This window comes from Capricornis sumatraensis, chromosome 3 (assembly GCF_032405125.1).
Source record: "Capricornis sumatraensis isolate serow.1 chromosome 3, serow.2, whole genome shotgun sequence".
Classification (NCBI taxonomy): Eukaryota; Metazoa; Chordata; class Mammalia; order Artiodactyla; family Bovidae; genus Capricornis; species Capricornis sumatraensis.
The window spans coordinates 79,111,000-79,130,422 of record NC_091071.1 but is presented as its reverse complement, the minus strand read 5'-3'; the positions used below and the strand labels follow the sequence as shown (position 1 = coordinate 79,130,422).

General features: G+C 37.2%; 1 protein-coding gene across 3 annotated transcripts in view; it reads left to right on the top strand.

The window, feature by feature from the left end:
- SLC4A10 (solute carrier family 4 member 10) overlaps positions 1–19,423 on the top strand; it is a 240,345-nt gene that overhangs the window by 81,146 nt on the left and 139,776 nt on the right. For all 3 annotated transcript variants that reach the window (XM_068969333.1, XM_068969332.1, XM_068969334.1), the window contains one exon: positions 9,459–9,619. In XM_068969333.1, coding sequence (XP_068825434.1) covers positions 9,459–9,619 — 161 coding nt within the window. The remainder of the gene's footprint in view (positions 1–9,458; positions 9,620–19,423) is intronic.

Here is a 19,423-nt window from a genome sequence, read left to right as displayed (position 1 = left end):
AAAGAACAGAACATATTTATTGAGGACTTAGAAATGAAGTAGGTTTTAAAGTGGTGAAAGTAATTTTGTTCTGGATAACCTAGTTCATCTAAAAAGACTAATTTTAGTTACTTCATGACTCCATCTGATTTTTCAAATGCAGTTTAATTCTAATAGATTATTAGCCTAACCATTTGAACTATTTCTTTCTTTTGATTAGTATTCCAAGGGTAATTAAAATTTTTCACCCTAATAGTAGAAATTAAAAAGGATATTTTATCAGCACATTGCACCTGCCATATATCACACCTAGAATTTTCATGCCCACTGTTGTTGCCAATTAAAGCTTAGGTAAAGTTTTAGATTTTGAAGCTAAGTTTTGAATCATAATTATTTAATAAATGTTTGTGAAAACCAGCTGTTCACTTTTAAAGACCCCAAAAGAAGCCATATGACTGGGCTCATGAAATCAGCACAATTACAATGTCCTACTTATAAATAACATGTAATGTTATTAATAGAAAAGTACGCAAAGGTACCACAGCTGTGCAATGGTGGAAACAACATGTTTGACTCACTGTGGTTGCCCTTTAAAAATGTTTCCCACAAATGAGCTTAGCAGAGGCAAACCAAGGGATTTGATGATACATAGATAGTAATGTGGAAAAGGATGATTAAATCAAACCAGTTTTATTCATGATGTGGAGGTATTCAATATTTAAAATTGGTAGAGGTTCAAGTCATCAAGATTTTTCAGTGGAGTGTAAGGTATGAAAATAATATGGTTAAGAACAGCTAATGTCAATAAACTCTAAGTTTGGATATATTTTATTTTCCCTTTCCCCTTGAAATAGGCACTTTATGATCACATATGTTATTCTCCAGCCCCTATCCTAACCATGTTCCCTTTTAACCCTCAATATCCTTAACTCTACCCCATAAAAAGATGTTTTCTCTTGAAAATTCATGACATTCCCCAAGGCTATGATTTTAGAGGATACAGGAACTCCCTATTTGGATAGAATCAGAGAATAAAATTATTAGAAAAGTTAAACTGAATTAGTGAGAATAAAATAAACAGAAAGAGTTAAATTCCATAGAAAAAGTCCATTTCTAATTTACAGAAGAATTTTATTTTGTAGATTTCTTATATGTGTATTGTAGAGGAGATTATCATCAACTTAATCCTCAAAGAATTCAGGAAACACCTATTTTATGTTGCTGTTGCTTAGTAGAAAGAGATTCCAATGTGTTAATTATGGATGAAAACAGACCCAGAGTTACTGACGGAAATGAAAATAAACTCGAAGAGTTTAAATCCACCCTTCCCCCATAGAAAATATCATGCAATTGGCCTACAATTTCAGTTTTTCTTATTGTCTTTCACATCTCATTCATGCTCATGAGACTCCTGTTTGTTTTGGTTTGCTAGTCAAACAAGTGTCAGCTGAGTTTATTGGAATAAACTGGAATAAATTACAGCAGTTTAGGTCATTAACTGCAGTCAGGCATTTTGCAACTGACAGTATATTCAGTGACTACAGATCTTGAAACAGGATTTGGTGTGTTCTCAGGCCTGCTAATTTCTATCTTTAGAGTATGAAATGGAATGAAAAACAGAAAAGAGAGATATACGTATATATCTTTAAAATATATTCATTTAAATATCTTTCAAAGCTTTTGGCATCATTCTGGAGTTGGCATAAAGCACTGAATCTTGAAGTGTTTAGTAACTTGATATTTGTAACTTGTGGGTTCCTTTTTATGGGAAGCATCTGATGTTTCCTCCTGAAATACTCATAATGGTTATATCAAACCATCCATGCATATAACTTATATTTGGTCATCCAAACTGCATGAAACTCCCAAGAGTCTCCATTCTTTTCTGAAAGACCAAACTCTAAATTTGAAGGACATTATTCTAAAGGAAGTAGTTTTGTTTTTAAAATGTCTTTTCAGAGACATGTAGATCAATGGAACAGAATAGAGAATTAAGATAGACTAACTCAAGTTCTACGGTGTTGGAGAAGACTCTTGAGAATCCCTTGGACTGCAAGGAGATCCAACCAGTCCATCCTAAAGGAAATCAGTCCTGAATATTCATTGGAAGGATTGATGTTGAAACTCAAACTGCAATACTTTGGCCACCTGATGCAAAGAGTTGACTCATTTGAAAAGAAAGATTGAAGGTGGGAGGAGAAGGGGACGAGAGTGGATGAGATGGTTGGATGGCATCACCGATTCAATGGACATGAGTTTGAGTGAACTCCGGGAGTTGGTGATGCCTGGGAGGCCAGGTGTGCTGCAATTCATGGGGTCGCAAAGAGTCGCACACGACTGAGCGAGTGAACTGAATCCAAGTTCAACTAAGCGATTTTTGACAAAGGTGAAGGAAGAATTGTCTTTTCAAAAAATGGTACTAGCACAATTAGAGTTCTATAAGTAAAAAAAAAAATTAATTTCAATATAAACTTAACAGTGTACACAATGTTAATTCAAAATAAATTGTAAATCTCAATGTAAAACATAAAGCTGTACAAACGTTAGAGAAATGTAGGAGAAGATCTTCAGGACCAAGGGCTAGAAGATGAGTTTTTAGACATGATATTGAAAGCACAATCTTTTAACTAAAAGAAAATATTTTTAAATTTGACTTCATTGGAATTAAAAACTTTTTGCTGTGTAAAAAACAACCTGTTAGAGGATGAAGACAAACTACTGACAGAGAGAAAATATTTGCAAACCACATATTTGACTAAAATATTATGTCCAGAATATGTAAAGAGCTACAAAGTTCAACAGTATAAAAACAAATCAATTAGGAAAATGTGCAAAAACAAGCAAACAAACAAAAAACCTTTCAGAGAAGAGATAACACGTCGCAAATAGAGATGTAAACAGTGTTCAAAATCATAAGTCATTAGAGAAATGTAAATTAAAACCACTGTGAGATACCACTGCACACCTAAGAGAATAACTAAGATTAAAAAATAGTCATAATAGCAAATGCTGGTGAGGATTCAAGAGACTGGATCTCTCCGCTATTACTGGCACAAATGTAAAATGGTAGCACTACTCTAGAAAACAGTTTGACAGTTTCTTATAAAACTAAGCATGTATTAGTAAATAGGACTCAGCAATCATAGTCTTGGGCATTTACCCTAGAGAGATGAAAACACATTCACACAAAAACCTCTACATGAATGTTCATGGCAGCTTCATTTGTGATAGCAAAAACCTATAAACAACTCATTCTTCATTGGGTGAGTGGTTAAATAAACTGATACATCCATACAGTGGAAATCTTCTCACCAATAAAAAGGAACAATCTACTGATATATACAACAGCTTCGACAGATCTCAAAGACATTGTGCTTTAGTGAAAGATGTCTATCTCCAAAAGTTGCAAACTGTATGATTACGCACTTTGCCAACAAAGGTCTGTCTAGTCAAGGCTATGGTTTTTCCACTGGTCACGTATGGATGTGAGACTTGGACTGTGACGAAAGCTGAGCGCCGAAGAATTGATGCTTTTGAGCTGTGGTGTTGGAGAAAACTCTTGAGAGTCCCTTGGACTGCAGGGAGGTCCAACCAGTCCATCCTAAAGGAGATCAGTCCTGGGTGTTCATTGGAAGGACTGATGCTGAAGCTGAAACCCCAGTACTTTGGCCACCTCATGCGAAGAGTTGACTCATTGGAAAAGACCCTGATGCTGGGAGGGAGGGATTGTGGGCAGGAGGAGAAGGGGGTGACAGAGGATGAGATGGCTGGATGGTATCACCGACTCGATGGACGTGAGTTTGAGTGAACTCCAGGAGTTGGTGATGGACAGGGAGGCTTGGCGTGCTGCGATTCATGGGGTTGCAAAGAGTCAGACATGACTGAGCGACTGAACTGAACTGAAGTGGACTGAATGTCCTCAAAATGACAAAACTATAGTGATGAAGAAAAGATTAATGATTACTAGGGGACAGAAACAGGGTGAAGACTAAGAATATAAGGGAAGCTCATTTGTGATGATGGAACAGTTACATATTTTGATTATGGGGGCAGTTACTGAATCTTTTGTTGTTCGGTTGCTAAGCTGTAGTTGATGAGCTGTATTAATGACTGTCACATGGTCTCTGATGCATAATGACCCCGAAAGGGGTAAAAATTGTGTAGGCAAAAATACATATATATGTTGTATATAGATGTATATATAAAATTGCTATAATATTGCCACCATTTGAAGAGATGCTGTCAGCCTTTTGTGCTCAAGTGTAAGTTTTTTCAACCTTCAAACATTCTATAAACTCATGATAGGCGTAGGCATACTCCCCTCTCTAAACTTGTGGCAGACATAGCCATTTTTCCCTATTAATTTCCTTTTTACTTCCTGACATTTTGGTCCTTGAACACTAAGAACAGATCCAGAGTTTCTTTATCTTTCTTGGAACTCTACACATTAATCTTTCTGACTAGCCCTTTTGGTTAGCTTTTTTAGCTGGCCAATATACTGATTCTTTACTAGACAACATACTTGTCCTCTGTTGGAGTTGGAGTGTTTGAATGTATAATTTTTTAATGTAAAACAGTAATAAAATATCATATAGAGAGGAAATTTAAGTGATATTGCATGGCAAGAGGAAGTTAGGGCAAAAGTGACAAGGAGAGGGAAAAAAATGAGGAAGATGGTATGGAGTGAAGGAAGGAGAGGCATTTAGGTGAGGGTTTGTTAGAAATGGTGGAATTAAATTGGTTATCTGCTGAGATTTTAAAGGAAGTACTTAAAAGAATAAGATATTTAGTATTTCTGCCAAGCAGTAAAGTCATCAGTTTCTCTTTATTCCTTCCATTTATCTTAGTTAGAAAAAAATCTCAGATATTACTGTTCATTTCACTCTGAGAAGGCAATGGTTTCCCATTTGGCACTGTATATCAAGAGTCTTCTATTCTTAGCCCTGGCAGGAACACTTAGGTAATGCAATCTGAGCTCAGTTCTCATAGATTTAGTCCCTAGAAGTGACTGCAATCACAAGATTTTATTCAAGCAGGCCTAAAAGTATTTTTCCTGCAGAATAATCCCCAAATATACTAGTTTCTCTAAAAATCGAAGGGCAAAATTTTCAAAAGATTCATATATTGTTTTTAGACCTTCCACTAAATAAAAATGACTACTCTTTCATTTCCTTTTGCATTTTATTATCATTCCATGAAGTATATTCTCTTTATTAGTTCTATTACAGTTTCCCTGTGACCACTGAATAAACATTTGTTGTTGTTTACTTGCTAAGTACTGTCTGACTCTTGCCACCCCATGGACTGTAGCCCACCAGGCTCCTCTGTCTGTGATATTTCCCAGGCAAGTATACTGCAGTGGATTGCCATTTTATTCTGGAGATCTTCCCAATTCAGGGATCAAACCCACATCTTCTGTACTAGCAGGCAGATTCTCTACCACTGAGCCACCAGGGAAGACCGATTAAACACTTATATTAATATAATTCTCAGTTCAGTTCAATTCAGTCACTCAGTCGTGTCCGGCTCTTTGCGACCACATGAACCGAGCACGCCAGGCCTCCCTGCCCATCACCAACTCACGGAGTTCATCCAAACTCATGTCCATTGAGTTGCAGAGCCATGCAACAACCTCATCCTCTGTCGTTCCCTTCTCCTCCTGCCCTCAATCTTTCCCAACATCAGGGTCTTTTCCAATGAGTCAGCTTTTCACAACAGGTGGCCAAAGTATTGGAGTTTCAGCTTCAACATCAGACCTTACAATGAACACCCATGACTGATCTCCTTTAGGATGGACTGGTTGGATCTCCTTGCAGTCCAAGGGACTCTCAAGAGTCTTCTCCAACATCACAGTTCAAAAGCGTAATTCTTTGGCACTCAGCTTTCTTTGTAGTCCAACTCTCACATCCATATGACTACTGAAAAAACCATGGACTAGATGGACCTTTGTTGGCAAAGTAATGTCTCTGCTTTTTAATATGCTGTCTAGGTTGGTCATAACTTTCATTCTAAGGAGTAAGCGTCTTTTAATTTCATGGCTGCAGTCACCATCTGCAGTGATTTTGGAGCCCAAAAAAATAAAGTCTGACACTGTTTCCACTGTTTCTCATCTATTTGCCATGAAGTGATGGGACCAGATGCCATGATCTTCGTTTTCTGAATGTTGAGCTTTAAGCCAACTTTTTCACTCTCCTCTTTCACTTTCCTCAATAGGCTCTTTAGTTCTTCTTAACTTTTTGCCATAAGGGTGGTATCATCTGCATATCTGAGGTTATTGATATATCTCCCAGAAATCTTGATTTCAGCTTGTGCTTCATCCAGCCCAGCATTTCCCATGATGTATTCTGCATATAATTTTAATAAGCAGGGTGACAATATACAGCCTTGATGTACTCCTTTTCCTATTTAGAACCAGTCTGTTGTTCCATGTCCAGTTCTAACTGTTGCTTCCTGACCTGCATATAGGTTTCTCAAGAGGCAGGTCAGGTGGTCTGGTATTCCCATCTCTTTCAGAGTTTTCCACAGTTTATTGTGATCCACACAGTCAAAGGCTTTGGCATAGTCAATAAAGCAGAAATAGATGTATTTCTGGAACTCTCTTGCTTTTTTGATGAACCAGCAGATGTTTGCAATTTGATCTCTGGTTCCTCTGCCTTTTCTAAAACCAGCTTGAATATCTGGAAGTTCACGGTTTCACGTATTGCTGAGCCTGGCTTGGAGAATTTTTAGCATTACTTTCCTAGCGTGTGAGATGAGTGCAATTGTGCGGTAGTTTGAACATTCTTATGGACTTCCCTGGTGGCTCAGATGGTAAAGCATCTGTCTACAATGCGGGAGACCTGGGTTCCATCCCTGGATCAGGAAGATCCACTGGAGAAGGAAATGGCAATCCACTCCAGTACTATTGCCTGGAAAATCCCATGGGCAGAGGAGCCTGGTAGGCTACAGTCCACGGGGTCGCAAAGAGTCCGACACAACTGAGCGACTTCACTTTCCTTTCACTTTGAATATTCTTTGGCATTGCTTTTCTTTGGGATTGAAATGAAAACTGACCTTTTCCAGTCCTGTGGCCACTGCTGACTTTTCCAAATTTGCTGACATACTGAGTGAAGCACTTTCACAGCATCATCTTTCAGGATTTGAAATAGCTCAACTGGAATTCCATCAGCTCCACTAGCTTTGTTTATAGTGATGCTTCCTAAGGCCCACTTAACTTCACATTCCAGGATGTCTGGCTCTAAGTGAGTGATCACACCATCGTGATTATCTTGGTCATGAAGATCTTTTTTGTACAGTTCTTCTGTGTATTCTTGCCACCTCTTCTTAATATCTTCTGCTTCTGTCAGGTCCATACCATTTCTGTCCTTTATTGAGCCCATCTTTGCATGAAGTGTTCCCTTGGTATCTCTAATTTTCTTGAAGAGATTCTAGTCTTTCCCATTCTGTTGTTTTCCTCTATTTCTTTGAATTGATCACTGAGAAAGGCTTTCTTATCTCTCCTTGCTATTCTTTGGAGCTCTGCATTCAATTGGTGTATCTTTCCTTTTCTCCATTGCTTTTTGCTTCTCTTCTTTTCACAGCTATTTATAAGGCCTCCTCAGACAGCCATTTTGCTTTTTTGCATTTCTTTTTCCTAGGGATGGTCTTGATCCCTGTCTCGATGGTGACTCGTGATAGAAGTCACCAGTACAATGTCACGAACCTTTGTCCATAGTTCATCAGGCACTCTGTCTATCAGATCTAGTCCCTTAAATCTATTTGTTACTTCCACTGTATAATCATAAGGGATTTGATTTAGGTCATACCTGAATGGTTTAGTGGTTTTCCCCATTTTTTTCAATTTGAGTCTGAATTTGGCAATAAGGCGTTCATGATCTGAGCCACAGTCAGCTCCTAGTCTTGTTTTTGTTGACTGTATAGAGCTTCTCTATCTTTGGCTGCAAAGAATATAATCTATCTGATATCGGTGTCAACCATCTGGTGATGTCCATGTGTAGAGTCTTCTCTTGTGTTGTTTTTATAGGGTGTTTGCTATGACCAGGATATTCTCTTAGCAAAACACTATTAGCCTTTGCCTTCTTCATTCTGTATTCCAATGCCAAATTTGCCTGTTACTCCAGGTGTTTCCTGACTTCCCTCTTTTTCATTCCAGTCCTCTATAATGAAAACCACATCTTTTTTGGATATTAGTTCTAAAAGGTCTTGTAGATCTTCACAGAACCATTCAACTTTAGCTTCTTCAGTGTTACTGGTCAAGGCATAGACTTGGATTACCGTGATGTTGAATGGTTTTCTTTGGAAACGAAGAGAGATCATTCTGTCGTTTTTGAGATTGCATCCAAGTACTGCATTTTGGACTCTTTTGTTGACTATGATAGCTGCTCCATTTCTTCTAAGGGATTCCTGCCCACAGTTCAGTTCAGTTCTGTTCAGTCACTCAGTTGTGTCTGACTCTTTGCGACCCCATGAATCGCAGCACACCAGGCTTCCGTATCCATCACCAACTCCCGGAGTTTACCCAAACTCATGTCTTAGTAGATAAAATAGTCATCTGAGTTAAAGTCACCCATTCCAGTCCATTTTAGTTCACTGATTCCTAGAATGTCAATGTTCACTCTTGCCATCTCCTGTTTAACCACTTCCAGTTTGCCTTGATTCATTGACCTAACATTCCAAGTTCCTATGCAATATTGCTCTTTACTTCATCGGACCTTGCTTCTATCACCAGTCACATCCACAACCGGATGTTGTTTTTGCTTTGGCTCTATCCCTTCATTCTTTCTGAAGTTACTTCTCCACTGATCTCCAGTATCATATTGGGCACCTACCGACCTGGGGAGTTCATCTTTCAGTGTCCTATCTTTTTGCCTTTTCATACTGTTCATGGGGTTCTCAAGGCAAGAATATTGAAGTGATTTGCCATTCCCTTCTCTAGTGGACTGCATTCTGTCAGGCCCATATGGCACGGACTAGCTTCATGAGTTAGACAAGGCTGTGGTCCGTGTGATCAGATTGGCTAGTTGTCTGTGATTGTGGTTTTGGTCTATCTGCCCTCTGACGCCCTATCTCAGTGCCTACCTGCTTACTTGGGTTTCTCTTACCTTGGACGTGGGGTATCCCTTCACGACTGCTCCAGCAAAGTGCAGCCGCTGCTCCTGACCTTGGACGTGGGGTATGTCCTCACGCCGCTTCCCATTCCTGCACCGCCCAACAGCTGCTAGCCACTCCTGTGCCAAAAAATTAATAAAAATAACAAAGTTTTTCTTTGTTTTCAATATATCTTTCAGTGACAGATACAATGTTAAATGTAATTGAAATGAAGTAAACCAGAGGTCTTGGGGTGGCTTTTACTTCTAAAACTCTTGAAACCAGGAAATAATGTCAATATCTTTATGTGTCTACCTTTTATTATTGAGATAAAGATTCATTTATCTACAGTGTAACTCTCAATGTGCTGATAATATTATTTATTTGTATAGGTGGTTGAAATTTGAAGAAGATGTGGAAGATGGAGGGGAAAGGTGGAGCAAGCCTTATGTGGCTACTCTTTCACTGCACAGCTTATTTGAGTTAAGAAGTTGTATTCTGAATGGAACTGTGTTGCTGGACATGCATGCCAATACTTTAGAAGAAATTGCAGGTATATCTTTTATTCTTAGTCTATTTCATCCTTATGGTGCAGCTGAATTTTTTTACTCTTTTTTTCCTTATAATTCTATATATGTATAATTTTTAGGAAATTAATTCTCATGATCAATGTATGAGACCTTAAAAATAACTTTGTTTTACCACCTCATTTAAGATAAAAGAAGTTAAATCTCAAAGATATATGGCCTAACTTTCAGTGGCAAGTAGAACAAGAACCTATATATCTTGGCTCCTATCTAGACTATACTGTTTTTGGTTTTCAACATAGTATGTAATTAGGCAGCCATGAGAAAATAGAAAAATCCATAAAACTAGAGATTGATTATTTTCATTATTCAGATACATGAAATAACCAAATGAAAAAATTTCAATAAATAGGAAAAATATTAGCTTAGAATAGAACAGAAAAGTATGGCAATTTATTTTAAATTATTTATTGATTTATGAGTGTGCTGGGTCTTTGTTTCTGTGCACCGGCTCTCTCTGCTTGTGGTGCACAGGCTTCTTATTCTGGCTTCTCTTGCTCTGGAGAACCAAGCTCTAAGTGCACAGGCTTCAGTAGTTTCAGCACATGGGCTCACTGATTGTGACTCACCAGCTCTGGAGCACAGGCTCAGTAGTTGTGGTATACCGACTTAGTTGCCCCAAGCGTATGGGATTTTTCCAGACCAGGGATGGAACCGGTGTCTCCTACATTGGCAGGAGATTCTTAGCCATTGGACCACTAGGGATGCCCTCGGCCATTTTTTTAAATTTATTTTTTATTGAAGGATAATTGCTTTACAGAATTTTGTTTTTTCTGTCAAACCTCAAGATGAATCAACCATCAGTTCAGTTCAGTTCAGTTGAGTCGCTCAGTTGTGTCCAACTCTTGCGACCCCATGAATCGCAGCACACCAGGCCTCCCTGTCCATCACCAACTCCCAGAGTTCACTCAAACTCATGCCCATCAAGTTGGTGGTGCCATCGAGCCATCTCATCCTCTGTCGTCCCCTTCTCCTCCTGCCCCCAATCCCTCCCAGTGCCAGGGTCTTTTCCAATGAGTCAACTCTTCGCATGTGGTGGCCAAAGTACTGGAGTTTCAGCTTTAGCATCATTCCTTCCAATGAACACCCAGGACTGATCTCCTTTAGAATGGACTGATTGGACCTCCTTGCAGTCCAAGGGACTCTCAAGAGTCTTCTCCAACACCACAGTTCAAAAGCATCAATTCTTCAGTGCTCAGCTTTCTTCACAGTCCAACTTTCACATCCATACATGACCACTGGAGAAACCATAGCCTTGACTACGCGGACTTTTGTTGGCAAAGTAATATCTCTGCTTTTGAATATGCTATCTAGGTTGGTCATAACCTTCCTTCCAAGGAGTAAGCGTCTTTTAATTTCATGGCTGCGATCACCATCTGCAGTGATTTTGGAGCCCAAAAAAATAAAGTCTGACACTGTTTCCACTGTTTCCACTGTTTCCCCATCTATTTGCCATGAAGTGATGGGACCAGATGCCATGATCTTCGTTTTCTGAATGTGGAGCTTTAGGCCAACTTTTTCACTCTCCTCTTTCACTTTCATCAAGAGGCTTTCTAGTTCTTCTTTACTTTCTGCCATAAATGTGGTGTCATCTGCCTATCTGAAGTTACTGATATTTCTCCCAGCAATCTTGATTCCAGCTTGTGCTTCTTCCAGGCCAGCGTTTCTCATGATGTACTCTGCATATAAGTTAAATAAGCAGGGTGACAATATACAGCCTTGACATACTCCTGTTCCTATTTGAACCCAGTCTGTTGTTCCATGTTCACTTCTAACTGTTGCTTCCTGACCTGCATATAGATTTCTAAAGAGGCAGGTTAGGTGGTCTGGTATTCCCATCTCTTTCAGAATTTTCCACAGTTGATTGTGATCCACACAGTCAAAGGCTTTGGCATAGTCAATAAAGCAGAAATAGATGTATTTCTGGAACTCTCTTGCTTTTTCGATGAACCAGCAGATGTTTGCAATTTGATCTCTGGTTCCTCTGCCTTTTCTAAAACCAGCTTGAACATCAGGAAGTTCACAGTTCACATATTGCTGAAGCCTGGCTTGGAGAATTTTGAGCATTACTTTCCTAGCATATGAGATGAGTGCAATTGTGCAGTAGTTTGAGCATTCTTTGGCATTGCATTTCTTTGGGATTGGAATGAAAACTGACCTTTTCCAGTCCTGTGGCCACTGCTGAGTTTTCCAAATTTGCTGGCATATTGCGTGCAGCACTTTCACAGCATCATCTTTCAGGATTTGAAATAGCTCAACGGAATTCCATCATCTCCATTAGAATCAGCCATAAGTATATATATATCCCCTCTGTTTTGAACCTCCCTCCCATCTCCCTCCTCATCCTACCCGTCTAGATTGATACAGAGCCCCTGTTTGAGTTTCCTGAGCCATACAGCAAATTCCTGTTGGCTATCTATTTTACACATGGTAATGTAAACTTTCGTTTTACTCTTTCTATGCAGCTCATTCTCTCCTCCCTTCACCCCATGTCCATAAGTCTATTCTCTATGTCTGTTTATCCATTGCTGCCCTGTAAATAAATTCTTCAGAACCATTTTGCTAGATTCCATATATGTGCTATAGAATATGATATTTTCCTTTTCTGACTCACTTCATTTGGTATAATAGGTTCTAGGTTCATCTGCCTCATCAGAACTGACTAAAATGCATTCCTTTTTATGGCTGAGTAATATTCCATTGTGTATATGTACCACAACTTCTTTATCCATTCATCTGTTGATGGGCATCTAGGTTGCCTCCATGTTCTAGCTATTGTAAATAGTGCTGCAGTGAACATTGGGATACATATGTATTTTTCAATGCTGGTTTCTTCAGGGTATATGCGTAGGAGTGGGGTTGCTGGGTCCTATGGTGGTTTTATTCCTAGTTTTTTTAAGGAATCTCCGTACCGTCTTCCATAGTGGTTGTATCAATTTACATTCCCACCAACAGTGTAAGAGCATTCCCTTTTCTCCACACCCTCTCCAGCATTTATTGTTTGTAGACTTTTTGATGGTGGCCATTGTGACTGGTGTGAGGTGATATCTCATTGTGGTTTTAATTTGCATTTCTCTTAATAATGAGCGATGTTGAGCATCTTTTCATGTATTTGTTAGCCATCTGTATGTCTTCTTTGGAGAAATGTCTGTTGAAGTATTTTTCCCACTTTTTGATTGGGTTGTTTGTTTTCCTAGTATTGAGTTGTATGAGCTGCTTATATATTTTGGAAATTAATCCTTTGTCAGTTGTTTCATTTGCTATTTCTCTCATTCCGAGGTTTGTCTTTTCACCTTGCTTATAGTTTCCTTTGCTGTGCAAAATCTTTTATGTTTAATCAGGTCCCAATTATTTACTTTTGTTTTTATATTCTACTTATTTTAAATTGAATTAAAAGTCTTGAATTCCAGAGGAAGCCAAGTGATATAGCTGAGATTAGTTTATAACTGAAAACTGTGACTTGCCTCTGGGACGGATGATTTGTACTAGAAGCCTATTGTCACACAAGCAGTTATATTTAGGAAGTTTCTTACTGTTACTCTGGAAATAAAAGAAAAGAACTCCTGTATCTTTTGATCTGGAAGCAAACACATTTTAGTAAAAACAAAATAATATGAAAGAAACCCCTACAGAAATGAGTTTTGAAAGGGTGTAAATAAAATGGTTAATGAAGGTTTTTTCAAAATAGAAACAAAGCTAGGACTCAAGCAGTTTTAAAACGATTTCTGGTTTGGAAAAAAATAAAAGCAGTTCCATGTGGAATTTATTTGTAGAATAGAAAGACTTCAGAGAGATTTCAATGTCTTAATTATATTGTAGGGATGGGGAAAAAACCCAAAACACTGTTTTCTGATCACATGAGAAAATATTGTATTAGAAAAATAATGTATGTAATTTAATCTTCAAATAGCCTCATAAAGTGTCACTCCCATATTCAATAAGAAAATAGAAATTCTGAAACTTTCACAGTGCAAGTTCCATTTAAGGTCCTCTGACTTTAACCTCCATGTTCTTTCTTTGGCATTACAACGACTGTCTGAAGAAAGAGATGGCTTGAAATGGATGTCGTTAATTCCTCTAAAATTATTTATTTGGTCGTTGGTGCTAGTAGGTATACATACATTGCAATATGTGGGGAAAAAAGTAAGCATGGAGAGATATTTTGTTTGTTAAATCACAAACAAAACACACACACACAGGGAAGATAAGCTTCCTTCCCCTCAGTCATACAACACTTAGAAGGAAGTTACATTTTAAAATACAGAACTAGAGCCTAAATGACTGTATAAAATATACACAGCATACTTTTTGGAAAAACACAGGGTACAGTAACAGGTCACATTAACCAAGACTTACTGTGGGGTTGCAAAGAGTTGGACGACTTAGCAAATGTAACAACAATGTGGAAATTAGCAAACTTCCTGAGAATGTTGGTATAGTAGCCCTCCAACTCCATCTCCTAGCTTTACATTATGGAGTATTGCTGATACCAATAAAAATTTTATTTTTTAATTAAAACTGAAATGGTAAGGCTTTCCCTAGCACTTCGCCATTTAGGAAGCTCTTTTTAGTAATTCTACAGCTATCTTTTTGATTCTCAGAACAGACTTGGAACCAAGTACTATTATTATTATCCTTCATAAATGAAGAGACTCAGAAGGTTAAAGGTCTTGTGAAAATAAGGAGTTTATTTCTGCTACTTAGTCAGTGATGGTATTACCTTTGAAAATGGATTAATTCAAATGAGTTTTATATTGGCTCTTTTTAATGAAGCTGTCAAATTCCTCAGCATGACAAAATTAGCCTCAGAAAGTAGTCCTCATAGTTTTACCAGGCTTTAAATTTCTTAAAACATGTAATTTCGAATGGCTTCTGTAGGAATTTATTTCCACCGGAGAATAGTCTGTTATAGTTTGACTAAAACACTTGTCATCTTAGCTTGGTTTTGTTGTCTAAATTTATGTTTCATTTCCCTAAACCTGCCCTCTTCCCCAGGCTCAGCTCTGTAGAATATGTAAAGGTCGTTAGCTGTGATGAATCTGGTCTTTTAAAGCAGATTACATTTTCTAAGTCTGTTCTTAAAAATGAAAGTAGTTCAATGGAAGTCTCTGTACCCCAAATATTAATAGCTTTTTAGTATTCTTTATTCTCTTCTAATTAGTCTGTATCTTTCTGGCTCTAAAGTAGACTAACTTTTTTAATGTCTCATTTTCAATGTACAACAGTCTGTAAATTGCCATTCGGAAAAGGTCAGTAGTTTAGAGCTAATACCATGTAGAAAAATATGATTACAAATACTTGTGTAGATGATTGTTACTTTAGGTTCCTTTTCAGTCATTAATGAGAAGAGATTCTCTCTCTTTGAGTAATTTTAATTTGGCTTATTTAATCCAAATGTATTTATGTCTGTCCTCAATAAAATCTGATTAAAACATTTTCTCCTGATAGCTTGTAATTATTTTCTTGTTGTTTATTTACTGCTATTTTTACTTTGTGACAATTTAGCTGTATTATTGAGTATGTAGTAAGTATGTTTTACATTTTGAAGACTTCTAACTTTGTATTTCACATTTGTTACTATATTTTATTATCAAAGACACCTTGTGAGGTAGAGAGGAAACTATTTCCTCCATTTTATAAACAGATTAATAGTGGTATATTACAGGTAACACCTGCAGGAAATGGGAAATAGCTTCTTCTAATTAACCTATAATCATAAATTTTGTTTTATTCTATTTCATGATAATTTTGGACTGTAGTGATTGTGATTAACTTTGAGATTTGGAAGGTTTTCTTCACCTCTTATTTATTATATTTTTCTGTACATTAGGCAGTTACTAACATATTAGTCATTAGTTTTTGTCTTGTGAGAGCTAGATATAATTGTTTATCTTTAAGAGTTCTAAGCCCTAGTACTTTGTAAATGAACAGACTCTACAGCTTAATGTTTTCTAGACATTTCCTAGTAGAGGAATATGGCTCAGATATTGTTTTAGAATGGTCAAGGATTTTTATATCAGTATTCTGATATGTTTTTAATTGACTCTTAAATAATTCCTTAAAGAGATTTTTGTAGACTTAGTAGGAGAAAATCCCATTTGTATCTGGCAGATCTGTCAAGAATTTCTGGTGTAATTAAAGTAGGATTTTCTTCTGGATAAAGTTAATTTAAAAATGTCTATTTCCCAATGTTTTAAGGAACTGAGAATAAATTTAATCTTATTCCTTCAAAATATTACTTAACCTTTTCAAATCCAAGATTCTACAGATATATTTTCTTATCATAATTTATTTTGATATAGAGATTAATTATATTAAAAATGCTGCTCAATTATATTCATATAAATTATAGGTAATCTATGTTAATCTCTTTTAAATTCAGCACTATAAAGATTGATAATGGAAATATTACCTCTGTGGTATTTATATTTTAACCTAATTCTTTCAATGAAGGTAAGATATTAAAACCAAACCAAGTTAGTATCATGGACAGATTAGCAATCATAGATCTCAGTTCGTTAAAACAGCTTTTGTTGTTTAAAATCTTTCATCCAAGGAAAATCCACAGTTTGCTCCACTGAATATACTCTGCAGATTTGGGAGTATGAGAATAGCCATATATATGTTTTGAATGCCTATACTTTTACCATTCTTGATGAGGAAATTAAGTAATTTTATAGTAGTTTATATCCCGTGAAGAAGGGCATGGCAACCCATTCCAGTACTCTTGCCTGGAGAATCCCAAGGACAGAGGATCCTGGCAGGCTACAGTCCATGGGATTGCAGAGTCAGACACAACAGAATCGACTTAGCACCAGCACCATGGTAGTTTCCATTTTTATTACACATACTGCTGTTGGTACTGTCAACCGAACTATACAATTTAGAAGCCTCTATCCTCCACTTCTCCTCCAGGATCTTTTAAGTTAAGACAACAGATTATTAAGACAAAACAATTATATGATCATCTTTAAAGAGGCAGAGATTTATATAGAGTCTGTAGAATCTCATGGTCTCTAGAGGCTTTCATTCAATAGTCAAAATGGACTAATCATGGTGACATTGTTGCCTTATTAGGACGAGAAGTATTTTTTCACTTCCTGAGGCCTTTTTACACAAATGCTGTTTTTCTGGAGCCCGTTTAGTGCTAGAAGATTGACCGATTTATCCTTTTTCTTCCTGCTCCTTCTGTTACCATCAGATCCTGGCATTGTACTCTGGCAGGCTAGACTGTGATATTTAGGCATCAGAGCCTGTGGAGATGGTCGGTCTTGACTCTGGGCTGAAAGCCATTATGACCCATTATCCTTTCCTATTCTTCAAGGTTAATACTAATGTATATTATAGTGGTGACGAGAACAATGTAAGTGATTAGTGAATCACACTCCCTTTAGTACTTAAATTCCACCTTTAGTATGAGTTATATTTTTAAGCAAGTAGATTAACTTTTATAGTTCATTAAGGCATTTCTAGATGCAGTTACTTCCGAGGAGTTTACTGTGTATTTATTTCTGTGTGACTAATGAGCAGATGAGGTGTTGTTTTTTTTTTTTTACTATTTATTTTCTCTTATACAACTGTTTTATATGAAGGCCTTATCTCTGAAAAACTTTTAAGCCAGGGACTTATTGTTTTTCATGGTGCTCAAGCCTGGAAAGCTGTGCTTTGGTAATAATGAAAAATTATAAGCATGTACATGTTTTATTATATGATTAATTTTTATTCTGATTAGAATATTAAACATGGGATACATATCATGACTTATAGATAAAACTGCTGTGTGATGGTATCTGAATAACCTACTTTACAACTCCTATTATGAAGTATATAATGCATATTTGGAGAAGATTACCTGGAGAAGGAAATGTCAACCCACTCCACTATTCTTGCCTGGAAAATGGACAGAGGATCCTGGCAGGTTACAATCCATGGTGTTGCAAGAGTTGGACATGACTTGGCGACTAAAACAACAACAATGATGCATGTTTTATATATGTTTTTCACTCTTGGCAGGCTTGCAGTGTGAAGTCATATATGTTGACAATTTACCATTTCCTTTATTTCAAATTAATCCAAGTGTATTATAACTACTAGTCTCCAAAAAATTGAGATATAAGTTTAAATATATCATCCTACATTTTCAGAAGAGGCTTTGAAGGTAATTATAGAGGATTTTATGGCTTATTCCCAGACATGCATTCTACCTCTTTCCACTGTAAACAGCCAAGTGATAGAGCAAAGGCTGGCAAATTATGCTGTCTGTGAAAATATGGCCACTGCCTGATCTTGTTAGGCATGTGTGCTAACAAAGAATATTACAGTTTATATTATTAAAAGCAATAAAAAGAAAATCAATATTTTGAAATGTGAAAATTTTGTGACATCCAAATTTAGTGTCCATAAAAATGTTTTATTGAAGCACAGTTATGGTAATTTGTACATGTTGTCTGTGGCTACTTTCATACTATGTAAATGGAGTTGAATAGTTGTGACAGAGATTGTATGGCTTGCAAAGGCTAAATATTTATTATCTGACCCAGTACATTGGGCTTCCCTGGTGGCTCAGAGGTTAAAGCGTCTGCCTTCAATGCGGGAGACCTGGGTTTGATCCCTGGGTCGGGAAGATCCCCTGGAGAAGGAAATGGCAATCCACTCCAGTATTCTTGGCTGGAGAATCCCATGACAGAGAAGCCTAGTAGGTTACAGTCCACGGGGTCGCAAAGAGTGAGACACGACTGAGCGACTTCACTTCACCTCACCTTACCTCTGAATTAGGGAAATGACTCCAGAGTAATGGGAAGTTGTTGATTAGCCTAAAGCAAGTGGGGATCCCATCTTCTTAGTCAGTGATTGGCTCAGCAAAGATAGACAGGACTATGTCAGTCAAGCTTAGAATTGTCTCTAGGAAGGGGGAAAAGGAATTCTCTTTTAAGAGAAAGTCACAAACAAGCAAAGAAACTCTGATATGAAAGAATATGTGTATTTCTTTGTTGCTGCTGGCAGCCACCTTATGATAATGAGAAAAACAGCCTGAGGCTGAACCTCACCCCTCCTCACCATGAGGAGGGGGAATCTGATAGAATCACTGAAAAAATGAAATGAATCCAACTTAACTTTGATTTTTCTGCTATGTGAGCCAATGAAATTTATTGTTTTAGATAGTTTGATTTGGATTTTCTGTTACTGATAAATCCAGCTTTGCCTCTGCTTGATATACTACTGTAAAATATAGATAAATGAATTGAAACTATCCAAAAATTTAAACCACAAACCCATAACCTACTTAAAGGAAATTGCAAAGAAAATCTTGTACCTGGAAATTACTGATGACCTCCATATTCCAATCATGCCTTATGCCTTGGCAACAGTGCTGGTATGAGATAGCTATTATCTCTGTCTTAGAAATAAGGACACTGCAATTATTCAACATCACAAGGCCACACAGCTGGAACGTGAGACAGGACCCAAGTCTATTTCCCCAGTCATTTGCCTTTCACATGGAAGGAAGACATTGTTTGGAAGGAGGATTCTGCTAGTTTTCAAATCTTCAGTATAATCAATGGGGCAGTAGAAGGCAATTCATTGTAATCTGCTTTATATAAGAAAATCAAACAGTTAATATTTGGTCATAGGAAAGCAGATTAAGTACACTGATGTTTAGTGAGGTGAACTTTGTATTACCAAGAAACCTAGAAATGCCTTTACTCATCTACTTATTTTATAGGTATTTCTGACACTTAGATATGATAAATATCAATCTGCCTAACTGT